This window comes from Ochotona curzoniae, unplaced genomic scaffold, assembly GCF_017591425.1.
Source record: "Ochotona curzoniae isolate NIBS_2020 unplaced genomic scaffold, NIBS_Ocur_1.0 scaffold_3835, whole genome shotgun sequence".
NCBI lineage: Eukaryota > Metazoa > Chordata > Mammalia > Lagomorpha > Ochotonidae > Ochotona > Ochotona curzoniae.
Genome location: NW_024467114.1, coordinates 9,458,908 through 9,478,682, shown reverse-complemented (window position 1 = coordinate 9,478,682; position 19,775 = coordinate 9,458,908). Strand labels below are relative to the sequence as shown.

The following is a 19,775-nucleotide window of genomic DNA, read 5'->3' as shown; positions in this document are numbered from 1 at the left end:
CGCCTGCAGCCACAACAGAGTGTACCAGCAGATCCAAGACTTCTTCTCATCGCTCCCTGTCACTCTGCACTTCCCACAAAGAAACTTAAAAACTTTACACATAAGCTCGTGAAATGATTTCATTATGAAATTAGTAAAAGAACTGGGATTATATGATATGACTTTTTAAAATTTCATAGTCATTTGGTTTTATCTCATTTCTCAAAAATAACAGGCTGTGATAGGTTGGAAAGAAAGAGAATTCAGTCCTTCTCCACAGATAGTTTGGGAAGCACAAGTCTAAACTGTACAAAAGGAACAGCGCCTCTTCACCCATTGTCGATGTGTGGATAGTACCACACACTCCAGGGTGCAATTAAGGAATGGCATTCAAGGAACTACAGATAATGAAAAATCTAGCACTGTGACAGATTTCATAGCAATTCTTGAGCTAACTTTCAGCTTAAAAAACAAAACATCACGAAAAGCAATACCTCCTGCCATTGGTGCAGATGACGGCAGCCAGCTGAAGCCCTGTCTGCAGTGAGGTGACTCTTTCAAGTTCCTATGGAAACAGCAGCCGCAGATTACCCTCTGAAACCTGCTCTTCTCTTTCCCTCACTCACACGGCATGCTAACAAAACCTCAACAGGGTTTTAAAGAAAAGCCTCCTTAGAAAACAGGATAAGCACCAAAAACATCTGAACATTGAAACTGCTAGAGTATTCCTCATACAGTCATTTAAAATGATCATTTTCAGTTGATTTTCATAATGACAAATGACAAAATAGTTCATCAGGACTTCTCAGGAGGAAATGTAAACCCAACCTGTTGTAGACAGGAGTGGATCAATATCAATAATCACACCCGTGTTTTCATGTTTCCACCCAATACCACTTCTCAATATATTCAGGTATATGGCAAACATGATTTCTGTTTGCTAAGAACACCTACATCCGAATTAAAGGACATCTTCTATGGAGGCTCTGATTCAGCCACAGCAATCCCAATTTTGTCATATTTTAAACTGTCCCATAACCATGGTGTCATCGCTATTGTTGATCTATATGTTTGTTACAAAGTCTACTGAAGCTATCCCTCTAACCCTTCTGAAGTTTAGTAAGCCAAAAACAAAACAAAACAAAAAATCACTTTAGCATCATCATAAAAACGATTTCACTTCTGTTTGATAAATTCCCCTAATCAGAGAAAAATGCGCACATGCATATACACATAAAGGACATGCCCAGTTAGTCCATCTGTTACCACGAAACTTAGGATAGAGGAAACAATTAAAACATCTCAACAGATCAAAGTGTAATCCACTCAACTATTTTTAGAATTCTATAATAAAAAAAAAAAATCAACATTGTCCTACCTTCACATAGGCAGGCTGCTTTTCAAGGATTAAATCTGCCACTTTTTTAGAGACCTACAAGAACACGCAACCAAACAAAGGAGGTGAAAGACAAAGTCTCATGCTTTTTTACATTCTGATTTTTTACACAAATATTCTATAGATCTCCCAGTAACTTCTAGGTATGGTCACACACACTTCTCTGGGCTATGAAATTAGCAAATGAACTGGTATGGTAAAGTACCCAGCTCCAAGCCTGGCTCTTAATCAAAGCTCAAAAAGTGGTCATTTCTGCCGGTAACAATACTGAGTGTTACTACCCGATTTAATATGCACCAAAATGTAGACACTTTAATGGTACAGAATTTGAATTTGAAAAGATAAATCTGTCAGGACAAGTCATGTTCGGTCAATTTACGAAGACAGTATTTTTTGAAATAAAGAATTTGCTTATACCCCTGGGCCTTTTGTCCCATAAAAGAAGGTAAGCAGTTTGGTCCTTCTATTTCTGAAAAGTTGAAAACATGTGTTTTGAGGCATAGTACGAAGCCACCTGAGGTTCTGCTGGTCAATCCCAGGTGTGATTTGAAAGTGTGCTGGAGGATGACAATGCCATTGCACTCTCATCCCACAGCGCCAGGGCCTGGCCAGCCACACGGTTCTAAGCCTGACTCCCAGGAGGTCTACAGTGTCGGCTCAGGAAACCTCAGGCCCAGTGGGAACAAGACACTCACTGCACACTGAGAACAGGACTGCATCCAGCCTTTCACCTTTCCTTAATCTGTGCTAAACACCTTCAAAATCATGTCGTTTAATTCCTAGATACACTCATTGCTTTTGTCTAGAAAGAGGGTTTCCATCAAAGTTAAGAAAACCAAACTCTAAGCAGCCTTTAGACTTAATAATGAAACCTCCTTGTTAATCCTAAATATTCTTTCAAGAATCACAAAGATTCCACAGGAATCGCTGACAACACTTAGGATTCCAGGAACAAAACAAGTTCTAAGAGCAAATGTACTAAAGCAACACGCAGGAACACTGCATTACATTTTAACACGTAATACACTTATCACTTGAGTCAAAGTCATGATAAATCTTGGGATTTGTTCAAATGTTAATGGATTAGTTAAAACCATAGAATCTACAGACATCAGCCCCCGTCGGTGTCTCAGCCACGGCTCTGCGGTATACTTACGGCAGCTTGCTGCTTTTTCAGTTTGTCTCTGTACTCCTCTAATTCTTGCAAATTGAGAACAGGAGGGAGTTTCTACAAGCATACATAAAAGAAGAGTAAACATTAAAGCACTCACTTTGATTTCATTCACCCGAACACTCGGGACTAAGGAATCAGAAGGGCGTCCCAGCCACAGCTCTCCATCTTCTCTCACCAAGTCTCCCTCACAAACCTCCAGCTACAAAAGCCTCCACATCTTCATGACCTAACCCTGGTCCATCCCTCAGGCCCCCTTGCCACATCCAGAAAATTCCACTAACACTGGAGCTCTGAGAAGCTAGCAAGAGACACGATTTCTGTGACCTCTGACCTTTTAGACCCTAACCCCAATTCCACTAGCCTGGGACTGTCCCTGCATATGTATGATAAAAGGCAGACAGACTGCCTTGTCTGAAACACTCCACATGGTAATTAAGTTCTGCAATGGCTTGGGACAGGGAGAGTTGTCAGGCTGCATTCTGGATGACATCAGCTCCCAGCAGACAGAAACACAAGCCACAGTGCCCAGCAGCTCCAGGCTCCAGGCACCTGTTAGCCAGAACTTGGGCTGCGTTGGTGGGCACTGCTCACAGGGTAGGTCTGCACACTTTTCACACTTCTGTCTGAAGCCACAGCACTACCCAGCCCTCTCTGAATGTTCTTAAAGCCAGTGTTGCTAACATTATGTCACAGAAGTTCTTGTCACAACTATGCAATTCATTTTCATGATTAATAGTCTCAAAGTTTTCCTAAACATATTCAGATAGAACAAAATTGAAAAGCAAAAACTAAAACAATAAACCCACAGAAGCATTGTCCCACCAGTATCCTAGGCTTGTACTTCAAGCTACATTTTTAAAGATAATTCCACGGCTAGGGCCAACGTAGTGTCTCAACAGGTCAATCCTCCATCTTCCAGCACCAGCATCCAATATGGGCACTGTTCGTGTCTTGGCTGCCCCACTTCTGCTCCAACTCTCTGCTTACAGCCTGGGAAGGCAGTGAATGACAGGTCAGGTCCTTGGGACACTGAATCCTCAGAATGAGCTCCTGGTTACTAGCTTCGGATCAGGCTCAGCTCCGCTTCAGCCACTGCAACCATCTGGGGTGTAAACCAGTGGATGAAAGACCTCTCTCTGTGTCTCTCCTTTTCTCTGTAAGATCTGCCTTTCAAATAAAAAGAAATAAATCTTAAAAATAATCATTGTGGGGGCCGGAGTGGTGGCTTAGAGGCTAGTGGCTCTGCCAGCAGTGCTGCATCCCACAGGGCTGCTGGTTCTAGTCCTGGCTGCTCCACCTTTAATCCAGCTCCCCGTCAGCCTGGCAAAGAAGCGAAGGATGGCCCAAGTCTTTGGGCCCTGCAACCACACGGGAAATCTGAAAGAAGTTCCTGGTTCCCAGCTTGGGCCTTAGCTCGGGCTGTTACAGCCACTGGGGAGGGCATAGTGGATGGAAGATCTTTAACTGTCTCTCCCTCTCTATACATAACTCTGAATTCCAAACTGGAATAAATAAATCACTATACATACATACAGGTCAGCACTATGGCACAGCAAGTAAAGCCACTATCCACAGTGCCAGCATTCCACATGGACACTGGTTCGAATCTCAACTGCAACACTTCAGTGCCAGCTTCCTGCTAATGTACCTAAGAAAAGCAACAGGGGATGGCCCAACTGCTTGGGCCCTGCACCCACATGGGAGGCCCAGAAGAAGTTCTTGGCTCCTGGCTTCAGATCAGCCTAGCTCTGGCCAATTGGGGAGTGAATCAGCACATGGGAGAGCATGCACACTCTTTTTCTGTCTCTAACTTTGCCTTTCAAATACACAAATATACAAAAAACAAGTAAAATAAATAACCAATAAAATCAATAACCAAATCCACACCCTTTGTTTAAAAAAATGAAATTCATCTTTAAAAGGGATTCAAATTTCACAAATGTAGCCACTGAACAAAGTGGGGTCCACACATATCTTTAAAAACTTTCTTACCTCCAGTTCATATTTAACAATATCAAATGAGTCTGAAGAAAAATACACTTGCTCGATGCTGTTAATCAGCTCTTGTTCAGCTTGTGGGTCGCAGGGCTGCTCGCGGAGTTCCCTGAATTCCTCCTTTAAGGACAAAGAAGAAGTCCACGGTTATAGTAGCTCAGTCGTTAATATTCTACTGTCATGGAAGCCATCTGCTTTAACAGTCCCCTCTTCTGGGAACTGCTCTAGCCACAGATCCTAACGAGCTGGCATAAGGAAAGCCCATGCAAACACAGGCACCCAGGCGGCAGCCAGCTGACCCCTGGCAACCTGGCAGCGGTGCACTGCCGAGGTACCACACCTGACCCTGTGACGCCACGTGAATTCCTTCTGCTGTTAGAACCACACTCTGCAGTTCATAAACAGTCCTTGCTAACGATACAGAACGAGGCCTCTTTGGACTTGTACAACCGAAAAGAGTTTCATCAACAAATGCCTTTCCCTGATGTCAGCATATGTGCCTTTACTGTGTCACTGGGAAATGTCAGTAATTTAGCCACGCACTCCCCTGCCACACTGGTTAATCACGGCATTACCATCATCAACAGAGCGTATCAATCATGCAATTTCTTACTTAAATTCACCTCCAGCACATTTTCATGCACCAAAAAATTCCTAAAAGTCATTTTACATTCATAAAATAATTTTCTAAAATATTAACAAATCAGAACTACTGAAGTATACAAAAATTACCTGGTCAATTTAACAACACCTTTTCCCAAGGATCCAGCATTGTGATGAAGCAACTAATTAAAACTAGATAAGGGTTTGTTTTTTTTTTTAATTTTTAAAAGATTTTAAAAATTGCTAAGATTGAAAACTAACAGGTACATGGCCAAACCAAGAATTCAAATAGGCAGCAATGGTGGAGTGTTTTCATCTTAAATGAGCAACGCCAGTAGCAGCTAACCCCTGAAGGCTCAGACTCGGCTTCAGCCGCAGCTCCTGCTCATCCCCAGCAGCCCAGGCGCTCCGCCTAGTTTTCTTTTTCCACTTGGGAAGCATGTATTTCCATACTCTCCTTCATTCTTTCTCTCTCCTCCTTCTCAAAATAATGGTAAAGTAAACATCCCAAGTTACTAAGAATATCAAGAGAACCCATGACGTCACTTACAAACATCTCCCAAGTTCACGGTGATGAATCCATCAATGGAGTGCAGTGCGCAGGGACCGCAGAGGGTGAGTGCAAGTCGCTCCTGGGCAACTGTGCAAGGGACGCCACAGGAAGCACACGGACCCACGGGACTTCAAAGACCTGACATGGGGGACATTACACACTCTAGGGCACAAAACCTGAAAACCTGAACTAAGGAGGCGACAAGCCGAGGAAAGCAAAACCAAGCAACCAAACCAAACCAAAGCAAGCAAGCAGCAGATAAGGTAGAACCGAACCAGAGCAAAGGCCTCCAGCTAACACCGCAGCCTGGCCAAGTGCCCCCTTCCTGTTGGCCATACTGGTAGCGCCCATGTGAAGACGAATCAGAAGTTTTCCCAACAACTGAACTCAGTCCCCAGCACTTGTGGTCACATGACTGCTTCTGCCCCAGGCTTCCCCAGTCTCCTGGCTGCTGGGCACATGGGCACCCAGCACACTGCCCGCTTCCCGAGAACACAGACTCCTGGTTGCTCTGCCTCCATCCTTAGGCTCCATGTGCCAAGCACCCGGGAGGTCAGACTCAGGTATCAGACTCAACAATTCACACTGCAGCTACACTGAAAAAGGAATATGACACAAAAAACAGGGATCGGCTTTGTGTCCTGGCTGCTCCACATCCCACCCAGCTCCCTGATGGCATGCCACACTCAGCAGCTGAGAACGGCCTGGGAGCTTGGATTCCTGGGCCAGCAGAGAGGCCCAGGAGGAGGCTCCTGGCCCCTGCTCCGGCCTGGCACCACCGCGGCCCCCGTGGCAATGGAGAGTGAACCAGTGGATGGAAGACCTCTCTTGGCAACTCCTTCACCTGATTAAATACATGTTTAAGAAAACAAAAGCAAAAACAAAATGACAATACTCTTGTTTTGATAGTCAAAACTTCCCACCAATGCCTAATAAATGCTTTTTCTTCTTACTACAAATAAAAATAAGCACTCAAAGATATGGGCTTATTTATACAGAAGAACTAGGAAAATAAACAGAAATACTAATCTGCATTTCCTAACACATTACTCCATAATTTTGTCATAATCTATAAAGTGATTTCTGAGCAACAGAAAGATACAGTCACACCTAAAACAGAACCAGCTTGCCAAGTCAACAAATGGGGGTGAGCCAAAGGCTGGGTTAAGGAAAAAAAAAAGGTTTCCTATAAAAAAATGAAAAGGCAAAACTGATGTGGAAAACCAGCACTAGGAACTGATACAATATTAAAAATGAACTTTAAAAAAATTATAGTAATAGATATTTAAGCTAAGTTTGGGGAAAAATACTATAGTCTTATTAATTATTAATAAAAATGTTTAAAATCACTTCTTTCCGCCGTAAACGTGGCATCACATAGTCACCCAGTACATGGCTGCAGTGACCTGTAAAGGCTGAAGCTTCAAAAGGAAGCCGAAACTGTAGACTCTCAAGTGCACCACCACCTGCCTGCCAGTGCCAATCAAGCAGAGCTCAATAAACAAAACACGCATCGATGCTGTACAGCAAGAAAGCTGGAAAACAGTTCTGAGTAATGAATTTAATCGCAGGGGGAAGGCAAAGTCCACCCCCCTCAGGCTGCTGAGTAACTACCACCCACTGGGAAACCGTCCGCCATCGCTATCCTGCTCCACAAATCACTTTCTGATTCTCACTGTGCCAAAGTTCCCCAACTGCAGTCAGAGGGGCCACACGATGGCAGGTGCCAACAGAAGGGAGGGCAGGGACACATGGCAATCTCCCCTGGGACAGGAGAAGGAGCAGATCTGGAGGAGTCCAGAACCCCCGGAAGTTCCGAGGAAGGACCCCAGGGTTCCAGACCAAAGCAAAGAAGCAGGTGGCTCCCTGCGGGGAGACTGTAAAATGAAAGGCAGATCTTTACAAAAAAATCTGGAAATCCACCTCTAAATCCCAACCATACTTTTTCTTTCTTCCAACTAAAGCTATCTTAACACAGACCACTGCGCCTGATGCTCTCAGTAAAAGCTGAAGCGGTCCAATTTCCTTAACAGACTAAATCAAGCACGATGAACTGGGAAGGCAGCGGTCCACAAAGGCGGGGCTGGGCGTTTCAGGGGTGGCTTTCTCAGACAGTCCTAACCCATCCCGCCTCCTCTTCCTCCGCTCCGCTACTACAATCATGCATGAGACAAAGCCACATGAACAAGCGCCAGGAACATATGTAACGGAAAATTCCCCAGCGAAACGACAGCTACACCTCAGCTTTGGCCAGGGCTCTCTTCTCAGCACGAGAACTGGGGATTCAGGTCTATAAAACAAATTGGGCTCTAATGCAAGCTGTTATAAAATATTTCTAGTAGTATTTTTATGGTTTCTGAAAAACTGCAACCTTACAATGCAACTTCCCATATAACACTGATTTCCTCAGGGAATGTTTCCAATTTAGGAGAGAAAAAAAGAGAACAAATTTTGCATTTAACCACAACTTTCCCATTATCCAGATTACCACTCTAATTAAAACTATCTAACCCAAGTTCAAGACTTGATTTGAGAACCATCACCGTGGCACCAGGACCACATATCACAGAATCAGTTCAAGTTTAGGCTACTCTCCTTTTTTAAGATTTATTTATCTTTTTCTTTAAAGAGTGAGAAAAAGACAGAACAAAAGGGAGTCAGAACAAGAGAGAGCAAGCAAGAGAGCGCTCTTCCGACCCCTGGCTCAACATTCACATGGCCGCAAAGGCCAGAGGTGGGCCAGTCCTAAGCTGGGAGCTGGGGCTTCTTCTGGGTCTCCCACACGTGTGCAAGGGCCCAAGCAGTTGGGCTAACCCACTGCTGCTTTCCCAGGCCATTATCAGGGAGCTGGAACCTTTGCCCACATGATACGCAGCACTACAGGCAGAGGATTAGCTAGCCATGCCACTGAGGTGGTCCCCAGCTGCTTCACCTCTAGTCCAGTTTCCGGATAATGCCCCTGGGGAGCAGTGGGAGATGACCTAAGAACCTGGGCCCCTGGCCTCCACACAGGAGCCGTGGATGGGCCCTGGTTCCTGGCGTGGGTCTGGTCCATCCCTGCTGCTGCAGCCATCTGGGGAGAAGACCAGCCAAAAGATTTCATCTTCCCATACCTGCCTCTCTGTCCCTCTGTGTTTCAAATAAATACAGCTTAAAATTAACAGAATTTTCATTTCCCCTCACTTTTACAACTATAAAAATACTAACTTGGAAAGCTTAACAGATCTCCCATTATTGATAAACTCAACATACCCCTGAGTTGGGAAAAGTAAGCCTACTTTTCAAACCCACAGAGCAACTTAGAAACTCACAATCTAACGATCGCAGTAACCTTACTTCACGGTCAAGTTTCAACACCTCACACGCAATGCACAGAATTAAAACACAGAGTGCAGATCCGTTCCCCTGTCTGTGATCAGCTTCACAGACAAGAGCTCACACTAGCACCCCAACTATTAACCTGGATGGCAGCATGAATCTTTAATGTGCCTGTCAGGAAGACATTGTGCTCTTGTAAGCCTGAATTGAGGTTTTTCACAATAAATCGTATCAAAGATGTTTCCTACGCGTCGGGATTCTACATCAGTCAACATGAAAAACATACATTCCCAAAACAAAAGCCAGAATCTTATCAAAGCTAATATCACACCAGGGTTAATAGGGAAAAAAACAAAAACAAAAACAAAACTGTGTGCCACCCAAATCAGCACAAAGCTAAAAAGAGTAGCAAAACAGTAAGTTTCCCATATCCTTCCATCAGTGTTATAAAGTCACAACCCACTGAGCCAGAGACAGGTCTGAGCTGCTTTGAAATGAAACAACATTCAAAATCTATTCCGGGCACACAGACACCCGGAATAAGAAACCATATTCCAAATAAGTTCATAATGAAGCACCAGATGTCTGATTATGTGGGAAAATGACACATTTTCCTAAACTCCCAGTAGAACAACAATAATAATCCATCAAAAGTACTCGGTTTATATTTCTGTGCTTTAGATAAACCCCTACAAACGCAATCTAATTTAACCCAAGGCTTTCACTGCCATCTACTGGATTCCTAGTGAGTTGCAACTGCAACAAGTTTAAACAATTCATTGCAAACTCTTAGAACAGGGTATGACAGTTATAGCAAACTTAAGTAACAAAAACAATGCTCTCATCATTTTTGCAATAACAGGATGCTATATATATATGTATTTTGTTTTCAGACAGGTTTTTACTATAAACATATTATTTATTGAAACTTTTTGAGCGACTGAGCTGAAATCACATCAGATAGTACAAATTCCATTTTACTTTGCCGAACATATTCAAAGCAAAGGAAGAGCACCGCTGACCTCAACACTGAGCTGTTTAAGCTGAGAAGCTGACATCTTCTAGCAAGTTCTGAAAAGAACCTTAAATATCTTCTTTCTCCACATACTGTTTTACCTATTAAAATGCGAAATTTCCATTTGACTCCCATTTCCCCCTAAACTGGGGCACAAGCAGGTTCACTGAAATGCAGGCCCTGAGCCAGATGCTGTCCAGTTTCATATTTCTCAATGACAGCAACAGCACAACTCAACACCTGCTGCTTACGGAACACACCTCCACGTCACTGCTCGGTTTCCCTTTCACTTCCCTCTTTTTATTTTCGGGTGGGTCGCACCGCATGACATTTGCAAACACAGGACGAACCATCACCTCCACAAAGAGCCACTTCACAGGGATGTCCGGGTATCTCTCTCCTGCTGGTCCTTTCCACAGGACACTTCTCATGTAACAGGGCCCAAGCTGGCATCTATCTCCTTGAAAACCCCACTGGGAGCTCAACAGGAAAAGAGAAAAAATAAAATGCCATTCTTGAAGAATAGTTTTGTTATTGTTTTTAAATTAACTTTTTGCTTATTAACTTTTTTGAGTGAGGGAGAACTATTAAATGGATTTAACGCTTACAGGGTGCTGAGCCGATCGCTATACAGACTTCACGATATCCTGTGAGTGTTTCTTGTGCAATATGCAGCCATTACTCTTAAAACTCAAGCTTCAAAGTACTTTCTACAAAACACCACCATTGTAAGATATAAAGAGAGAAGAGCTACACTCCTCCATGTGCAATAACCCCTGGCTGTCCCAAGTCTGCCTCAGGTCCTGCTTCCTTCCTGTTCCGGGGACAATCCACAATCCCCAGGCTCACCACCCACCTTCCCCCTCCTTGAATGGAAGTGGCTCCCTGAGGATGGAAGGAAGCTCTGTGTCTTCTCCTGCAGCAGGGCCAGTCCCTGGAGGGCACACTGAGTAAAAACCAGCAGGCAAACTGCCCCCGACCGCGTCCGTGACTTCCATCCATTTTTAAAATTCTCTTCTGCTGCTTACAATTTATTCTGCAAAGCATAAGCTACTTGAAAGGATCATTTTAAAATAAACATTTCAAATTATTTTCCATTTTGTTGAAATGCTTTCAATACTCTTACAAATTTAAATGAATTTTATTTTTTGTAAACATCAAATTTCTAACCATCAAGAACTAGCTGCGATCTTTTTTTTTAATGTGATTGTATAAAAAAAAATAAACCACTTAAATCCCAGGTCTAGTATAGAAACTTGAAGTCAAATCTCAGCTGTGAAAAACACTCAGTATGAAAGCCACACCATGTGGGCATTTCTTCATTTCAGTACTGAAAGCAAACCTGCCCCACATCAAGCTGAACAGGACTTCAAGCTGAACAGGACTTCAAGCTGAAGAGGACTTCAAGGTCCTGAGCCTGCAGCCCTGGCACTCAGACAGGCAGGCAGTGACTCCAGTCCCCACAGCATCTGGGATGCTGCAAACGAGTGCAAGAGATCGACAGGCTTTCACAGTGCAAGGTCAAGTGCAGGCTAACAGTGTTAGGACCTGGGCAGCCAAGCTAACCTGCCTTTTTATCGTGTGCTAGACACATCAGAGTCCCGACCTTATCCTCACCTGAACCGCTGGCTTGTGCTGACCACATGCTTCCAGACTGGCTGAGGCACCAGCTGTCACTAACACACAGCCCAGATCACTGACAGTACCGGGCTGGAAGGCCACGGGGGACACTGTGCAATGAAGTCATAAAGCCACAACCTACCACGAGTGCGAAAGGACCAACCTCAGAGGTTAACGACAACAGAACCTGCCTACGAAGGCATTTGTGTATTTTTTCCAAGAGCCTCAGTCATCAATTAAACACAGATTCTGAAATAATAGCACAATCTAGTTCAAGGCATATTCATAACACATGGCAACCTTTTTTCTTAAGGAAAGAAATTTATCAAGTAGAACACAGGATTATGCTTTATTTCTCAAAAGCTTTATGACATACAATAATCTTCAGTAATTACTATATTCAAAATGTCTCTTCATGGGTTTGCTTAAACCAAGTCATGCAAAAGGCATGGTTACAATTTTACTGCATTTAGGGAAAATGTTTGGGTCTAACATAACACAGGCTAAGCAGTAGAAAAGAAATCTACGTTTGAGGGAACAGCCCTCCAGAAGGCAGGACAGCACCGTCCTAAGCTCTGACCGGCAGGGCCGGGAGTGGCCTCAGACTGCTGACCCCGACAAACAGGGCTTATGTTTCAAGATGCCAGGCCCAGAAAACAAACACAACTCCCTAATGTGATCCCCGCACCTAACATCACCTTCCAAACCACATTTATTCCGTAAATAATAAAGTAAGATGTTAACATGAGCATTGAAGGATTAAAATCTAAAATATCAGGGCCGGTGTTGTTGCACAGCACATCAAGCCACCACCTGACACACCTGCATCCCACATGGGCGCTGGTTCGAGTCCTGTTTCTTCCAGTCCACTTGCTAATGCACCAGGGAAAGCGGTGATAAATGGATCAGACCCTTGGACCCCTAAACCCACATGAGACCCAGCAAACGCTCCTGGCTCCTGGCTTCTGCAGCCTGGCCTAACGCGGACCATTGCACCCTTTCGAGTTTGAACCAGTGCATGGAACATTTCTGCCCCCTCCCATTCTAACTCTGCTTTCCAATGAATAAAATAAAATTTTAAAAGTAATAAAATACCTACAGTTTTAGATTAGCTATCAGCTGCTGATTCAAACACCTCAGTCCAAACATTTATCTTAGTTTCATAGTCTAAAAAACTAGCAGTAAATTCTTTTATCAAATTACACCACATTGTGGCCTAGCGGCTAAAGTCCTCGCCTTGAACTCCCCGGGATCCCGTATGGGCGCCAGTTCTAATCCTGGTGGCCACCCCTTCCTATCCAGCTCCCTGCTTGTTGTCTGGGAAAGCAGTCGAGGATGGCCCAATGCTTTGGGATCCTGCACCCATGTGGGAGACCTGGAGGAAGTTCCTGGCTCCTGGCTCCGGATCGGCACAGCACCAGCCACTGTGGTCACTTGGGGAGTGAATCATCGGACAGAAGATCTTCCTCTCTCTCTCCTCCTCTCTGTATATCTGATTTTGTAATAGAAATAAATAAATCTTTTAAAAAAAAAAACAATTACAGCACATCAATGTGTGTGAGAGAGAGAGAGACTGACAGACAGACAGTCTAGGGTCTGCTTTCAAGCTAAGAATGCGATATTACACTTATCAGCTGTGCCCTTTCTGCTGGGCCCCGGTGACTCGTTGCTTCCCAAGTCTTGACCACAGCATCAGTGTGCCCTATGCCCTGTGCCCACTGCGCTGCGGGATTACCTGGCTTGCCACAGCAAGCACCTGCATGCAAGAATAACGGCTTCTACGAACTGACGGCTGGCAGAGGGAGGTGAAGACTTGGAGTGGAGAGAGGCCTGTGTTCCCCAGGGGAGCCATACCTTTCCAGGGACCCGAAAATTCTCGAGGGCACCGAGGTCGCCGAGGCTCTCCGGGGGGCTCTTCAGACCCTGAAACAGTAACAAGACAAAGTGAGTCTCACCACACTGAAAGGTTAGTGAGGGCCAGAGCACACAGAAGTGGAAGAGACACGACTGTCACAAAGATTTCCTAAAGACAATGATTGTTCAGTAGGTACAATACTATAGTGAACCGATAAGTCACACTTTCAGGTTTTGTTTTTTCAAGATTTCATTTATTTTTATAGGAAAGGCAGATTTACAGAGAAAAGGAGACTTAGATCTTCCATCCACTGGTTCGCTCCCCAAATGACCGCAACAACAAGGGCTGAACCAATCCAAAACCAGGAGCCAGGAGCTTCTTGTGGGTCTCCCACTAAGGTACACGGTCCCAGGCTTTGGGCCACTCGCTGCACTCCCAGGCCATAAGTAGAGAGTCGGATGGGAAGTGGAACACCCAGGACACAAACTGACCCATAGAGAATGCTGGCACTTCTAGGTGGAGGATTAGCCAGTTGAACCATCAAGCCAGACCCACTTTGAGTATTTTCAAAATAAAGCTGCACTACACAGCCCATTCACAATTAGCGGAAGAAGCCTAATTAACCAAAGGAACAGGGACACGCCATTGCTGCTGCCTTGGGACAGCACTGCTTCGTGGACTAGTGTCCTTACCAAAAGAGCTGATCAGAGATGGAGAAACTATGCAAAGGGCGTATTTAGCACAGAACCAGTTCCTTCGCCATACCCGAGTACTTCTCACCCATGTATTCCTCTCACGCAGTACAAATTAAAACATAAATCTCGCCTCCTGCCGCACGCTTTCTGGCACTCTGCATTTTCTAGGTCAAATCGGCCGAAGGACAGGGGAAGCCTTCTGTGCACCAAGCGAAATCAGCACAGAAACAATCCAGCCCGGGACCTGGGGAGGGTGGGAAATTGGGTGGGCCTTCTCCCTTAATACCCCCCCCCTTTAAACATGAAGGAAACAATATGGAAAAAAAATTTAAAAAGAAAAGAAAGAAGCCAGCAATTTCAACATCCTTTGAACGGGACCAAAACAGCCTAGCCAAACCAAAGCCCTGGGGTAGAAGCTAACCTAGTGTTTGGGATCCCACCCCACCCCACCTCCATCCCCGCGTGTGCAGCTCACAGCAGGATGCCTGAATTTGAGTCCTGGCCCCAACTCCTGACTCCGGCTAACCCACCAATGCAGACCTGGGATGCGGCAGACAACGACTCAAGGAACAAGGTTTTCCACACACAGGATCCGAGTCTCCCACTATGTCACCAGCCCAGCCTCGGCAGGTAACTGGGGAGTGCGTCGGGCAGTGGGAGCACTCACCTCTCAAAATCAGACATCCCATGATGTGTGAGCATGTGCGAAACGAATGGACAAGGAATCCTTCCCTGCGGTGCTCCATCATGGAAATGCATGGTCTGCTTGGGCTGACCACTGGGGTCTCAGAGCAGAGCCTATCATTGCACGTTGATCTGTTTCACAACTCTTCCTGACCAAGCCCTCCGCCTCACACTCACCTACTCCACAACTCCCAGTCTCTAAGGAATTCGGCTGTTCCCATGGGAACATGTGAGGGACTGCGAAAAGAAGCTTCCAGTAAAGCTTGCTGAAAAAAAACAAAAACAAAAACAAACAAACAAACAAAAACCAGAAAGGCCTCTGAACTTAGCATGCCCTACAGAAGGGGGAAACAGATGTTATGTGGTCTGAATTTGTCACCGAGTCACAGTGAAGGAACAGTAGTACAGAGGGCAAGGTTGTGTTACACAAATTACAAGGGGGAAAGCAAATCCTCTGACTTGAGTCAAAATCAGGACCACCCCAGAGTATCTTCAGTAAAGTTTGTTACTCTTCCTAAACATCCCCAAAAGCATAGATTTGTGTGACCAATTGAGCAGAAATCGTTGCAGTGAGACAATGTATCCAATTTTGTCTTTCTGACACCAGTGGCTCAAGGGTAAATGTGATCTCTGCTGACACCTCTGACAGTCCTACCTCCAACAAAGAAACTTTCTCCCAAAAGCCTCAGGGAAAGACAAGTCAGAGAGCCCGGGGCCTTGTGAGGAAGCAGAGGAGAGGAGTAACTGCAGGACTGGGCGCTGAGCAGATCACCTGAGTCTCACCTTGACCCTCTGCAGGCTGGGTCTTACTCACGAGGAAAGCCCCAGCCTGCAAGCTTCTCCCAGATCTGGCTTCTTGCCATCAGCAGCCCAACCTCACTTCCTCCCACTGTCTCCGCACTCCCTTGGCTCCCCCTGCATGGGTCCGTGCTGTTCCCCAAATGCACTTCTCTGGGGGGAGGGAGTCCTCTGCACCTGCTACCCTGCCCCCAATGGGTGCGCTCAGTCCCAGACACCCACAGGCCTCACTTCCTTGCCTTGGCAGGTCTGTTGTGCTGTCTTAGGGACAATTTCAAAAACAGCCTCTGTTCCCCTAACAGCAAATGATCCAAAAGCGCCAGCAACCTCCAGATTCCTCGTTCTGTCTGCAGCTAGCACATTCAACACTTCCTCTGCCTCAGCACTGTTCTGTTCCCAGCTGCCTGCCCCACACTCAGAGGAGTGCCTGGCATCTAACACTCAATAACCATTTGTTAACTGAACTGAAAGAACAGAGGCTGGCGGGGTGGAGAAAGGCCACGAGGGATCCCATGGAAACAGCTGTCAAAGGACACATTTGCAAACAAAGACCCCTGGACAACTGAAAGGCCCCAAAGACCAAAAGTCACAGACTTTCCCCACACGAGCTTCATGTATAATATCAGCACATTCTGAAGCATGCTCCTTAAACACTTAACCCAGCATAAAGTGCTATGCCATTAGGCAGCACTGTTTCCAAAGCTCACGGACTCACAAGCTTTAAGCTAATGCTAATGACCCAGGTGAATGGAGACCAAGTATACATTATTATTAGGATGACTTTTTAAAACATATGCAAAACTCCAGCTTTGTACAATCAGTTTGTACACTGTGTAGTTCCAACACTGGCACATACTCTTCAGGGTTTCAGTTTTGCTTACTTTCTTCCTTTGCACCAAGGCAAACATCAAATTCAATGAAAAATTAGCTGAGGTTTAAAGTTTGCCATTTCAAACACAATTTCGTTGAAATACAGAGACACCAATTTTTTACTGACATCAGCAATGTTATGTTTCTCCTCTCCTACTCACTGTCAACAAACAAAATTAGAAATAAAGTCACAAAACAAAGCTGGGGGGAGAGGAGCCAAATGGAGCTACGGTGCAACTGTAACAACTTGGGCCCCAAAGACCTGCAGGCAGGAGCAGCCGACCAGAATGGCCTGTGAAATTCAGACCTTCATTACAAGGAGTTTAGAAGCAGGAAGTAACTCACCAAAGTGTATATTCCTTTCCGATCACACAACACCAAAGACCCCACGGAAGTATCTCCCTCTAGAATAACAAGTAGACAGCCCCTTTTCTGTTCCAGCCTTCCCACTGGCAACATACCCCAAGCACTTCCTTGATTAAACCCACCCCTGCCAAACCCTTCATTTAGGGTTATAACTTTATTGTGTCAAATAAATTCACCATCGTACTAATCCTATGATGGGTTATTATTCCAATTTAAACTTGTGAAAGCAGACACAAATAGTGTTTCACTTGTCAAAAACAAACAAACAAAAAACAAAAAACTGCCACAAGATGGAGCAGGACCCAAATTCCTGCTCAACTAAGTAGCAGCAGGAAGGCCCCAGCCCAAAGCACAACACCAGCATGAACAAACGTGAAAGATCACCAAATGTCGCTGGTCACTCTAAAAAGCTTTATTATTCACAGGATACAGTCCTTCTATTTCCGTTACGTTACCTAAGTGTAATCTGACAGAAGCAAAATAGTCACAGAAGGATCCGTGCACTGTCCAGCATAAACATACAGTTAGTGACCTCAATTATTTCCCGAGGCCTGCTGAGTGTGCAATCTGCATTGCCTTTTAATTACCCACAGACAGCAGGACAACGAAATCGTTCATTACATGACTATCATCCGCATTCTGCAAACTGCTCAAAGAACATTCTTTTCAAACCCTAAATTAGGTTTCTTTAGGTCATTATTTTGTCAGGACAAGGATAACATTTTCCACTGCAGCATTTGCCAAAAGGATTTCACATACATTGCCCTACATCACAGAACGGAACGAAACCAGAGACAGATTAAACCACGATAATTGTGACTGTCATTTTCACATCTGGATGGGCCCTTAAGCTACCCATTCGACTACTTTCACCAAATTCTCGGCTCTTCCCACTCTTTCCGGGCCGCTGCTACCAGGGTCACCTGCTCACAGACGGCAGCCAGCCTGGAGGAGGTGACAGCGCAGGGAGCAGGGCCCGTCCCGGAGAAATGACCAGAGGAGGAGGGGAGGCGCACAGCCTTCACGGCCCACCGTGCTGTGGTCGACAGGACCGTGTCCGGAGGCTCAGGTGAGGCTGCAGGGCATGCCACGGCTGCCCTGCCCCCTTGGCACCTGCCACCACCTACACCTTGGGTCTGTGCCCGCTGCGACCCGGGCACTAAACATCTCGGCTCGTCTGCCAGCAGAGATGAAGGAAGATTCTGCTTCAGCCGCCGCGACTCACCTGACGGGTCATAAGAGACTTGATTTTCTGCATGTCAAAATCGTGAGGCAGCTACTTTGCCCCCGCAAAGACTCACAAATCACACCAAGCCACCAGACAGCGAACCGGGACACAGGGAAGCCATAGTGGATGGTCACGTGGAGCCCTCGACCGGGTCCTTCTTCCTTGCCCTGTGCATGCTGGGAATTGTAGTCTTCCTGTTGCTGTCAGCAGGCGCAAGAAAGGGGAGTCTCACCTGGGTACTACATTTCCCAGCATCAGAACAGCGGCTGCCGCAGGGTCGTGCGCCCTGGGCTTAGGAATCCGGCCGGCCTGAGCGGGTCTAACCTTTGTGACAGGTGCCTGGGATTAGGGGCGCAGGGCCTCTGAGGAGCCGGTCATTAGCCACGCTGACTGCCCGGAGCGGGACGGGGCCCGCGGGAGAAGGAGCGCCGGCCGGAGCGTCAGGAGAACCGGACCGGAATGCGGACGCCCGCCTGGAGGAAAGGCGCCCTGGCCCACGGGAGCGACCCAGCACGCCTGCACACAGGCCGCGGTTCCACCTGTAGTAGTTGAAATTTGGGAGAGTTAATGGGGGGAGTTTGGGCGGTGCTAAATTTTAAAATGACATTAAAATTCAAAATACAAAGACTCGCCAAAAATAACATGTTCTGTTATATCCAGTGAATTTCCATTTTTCTATTGGCCAAATTTCCAGAAGTGAGCTTTTTAATACATACTAAACACTGAAAAGCCAGAAAATGTGAAACATTTGTTTCACTCTGGCACTGTACATTTGAGAATTTTCTTCTTTTAATTTTTTAAAACTTTTATTGGAAAGTCAGATATACAGAGAGGAGAGACAGAGGAAGATCGTTCGATGATTCAGTTTCTTACAAACTGCAGAAAAGAACTCAAAGCTAACAATGCAATACTATGAACAAGCACAGCAAATCAGCGTGGTTCTCTACAAATATTTTCTAATTCAGCATACCCTAACACTACGTAAAATGGTTAAACTTTATATATATGTTCCTTTTCTTTTGCAATATTACAGGGGGAAAAAAGCAAAACAGAAGCTCCCCCCACAAAAAAGACCTTAAAAAGTCTGAAAGCAGCAGTCATTTATCAGAAAGATGACATGAGATGCCCTTAGAACTTGGACTTGTGCGAGCTGTGGTCACAGTATGCCAGTGCAAACTGGCAGACAATGGGGCTTGGAGGGACTTGGGGAAAGAGCAAATTGGAGCAGCAGGTCCCAGGAGTCCTGTAGGCAAGGGGCACAATTCTAATGGTCTAAACAAGAGATGTGCTGCAAATGTACCTTGCAGCTCAATCCCGCTTTAATGAGAAGGCCACATTTAGGAGTGGAGAGATGCGGTCCCCAGCAGGACATGAGCAGGCAGCAGCAGCTGGGGCAGGTGCTGGCGGGGAGTGGAGAGCTGGAGGGGCACTCCGGAGGGAGGAGACCGCCTGTTCATCCAGCTGCCCTGGGGGAGAGAGCCCGGCTGCTGGGAGGGCAGCCACGAAGGAAGCAGCACCCACAGGGGCACGGGCCCATGGCAAGGCCTCCGCTGGCCGCCCGCTCTGCCTCTGTTGGGTGTTGTCCTTGACCCGTCAGCCCTCTGCTTGCCAACAGTTTCCGCCGTA

General features: G+C 45.8%; 1 protein-coding gene across 1 annotated transcript in view; it reads right to left on the bottom strand.

Moving 5' to 3' along the window:
- VPS50 (VPS50 subunit of EARP/GARPII complex) overlaps window positions 1-18,273 on the bottom strand; it is a 78,616-nt gene extending 60,343 nt beyond the window's left edge. Inside the window, exons 1-6 of the mRNA XM_040965151.1 lie at window positions 18,147-18,273; window positions 13,508-13,576; window positions 4,542-4,664; window positions 2,532-2,603; window positions 1,358-1,411; window positions 474-544 (exon numbers count right to left, since the gene is read on the bottom strand). Of these exons, the coding sequence (XP_040821085.1) occupies window positions 474-544; window positions 1,358-1,411; window positions 2,532-2,603; window positions 4,542-4,664; window positions 13,508-13,576; window positions 18,147-18,179 (422 nt within the window). The 5' untranslated portion in view covers window positions 18,180-18,273. The remainder of the gene's footprint in view (window positions 1-473; window positions 545-1,357; window positions 1,412-2,531; window positions 2,604-4,541; window positions 4,665-13,507; window positions 13,577-18,146) is intronic.
- Between the last annotated feature and the right edge of the window lie 1,502 nt (window positions 18,274-19,775).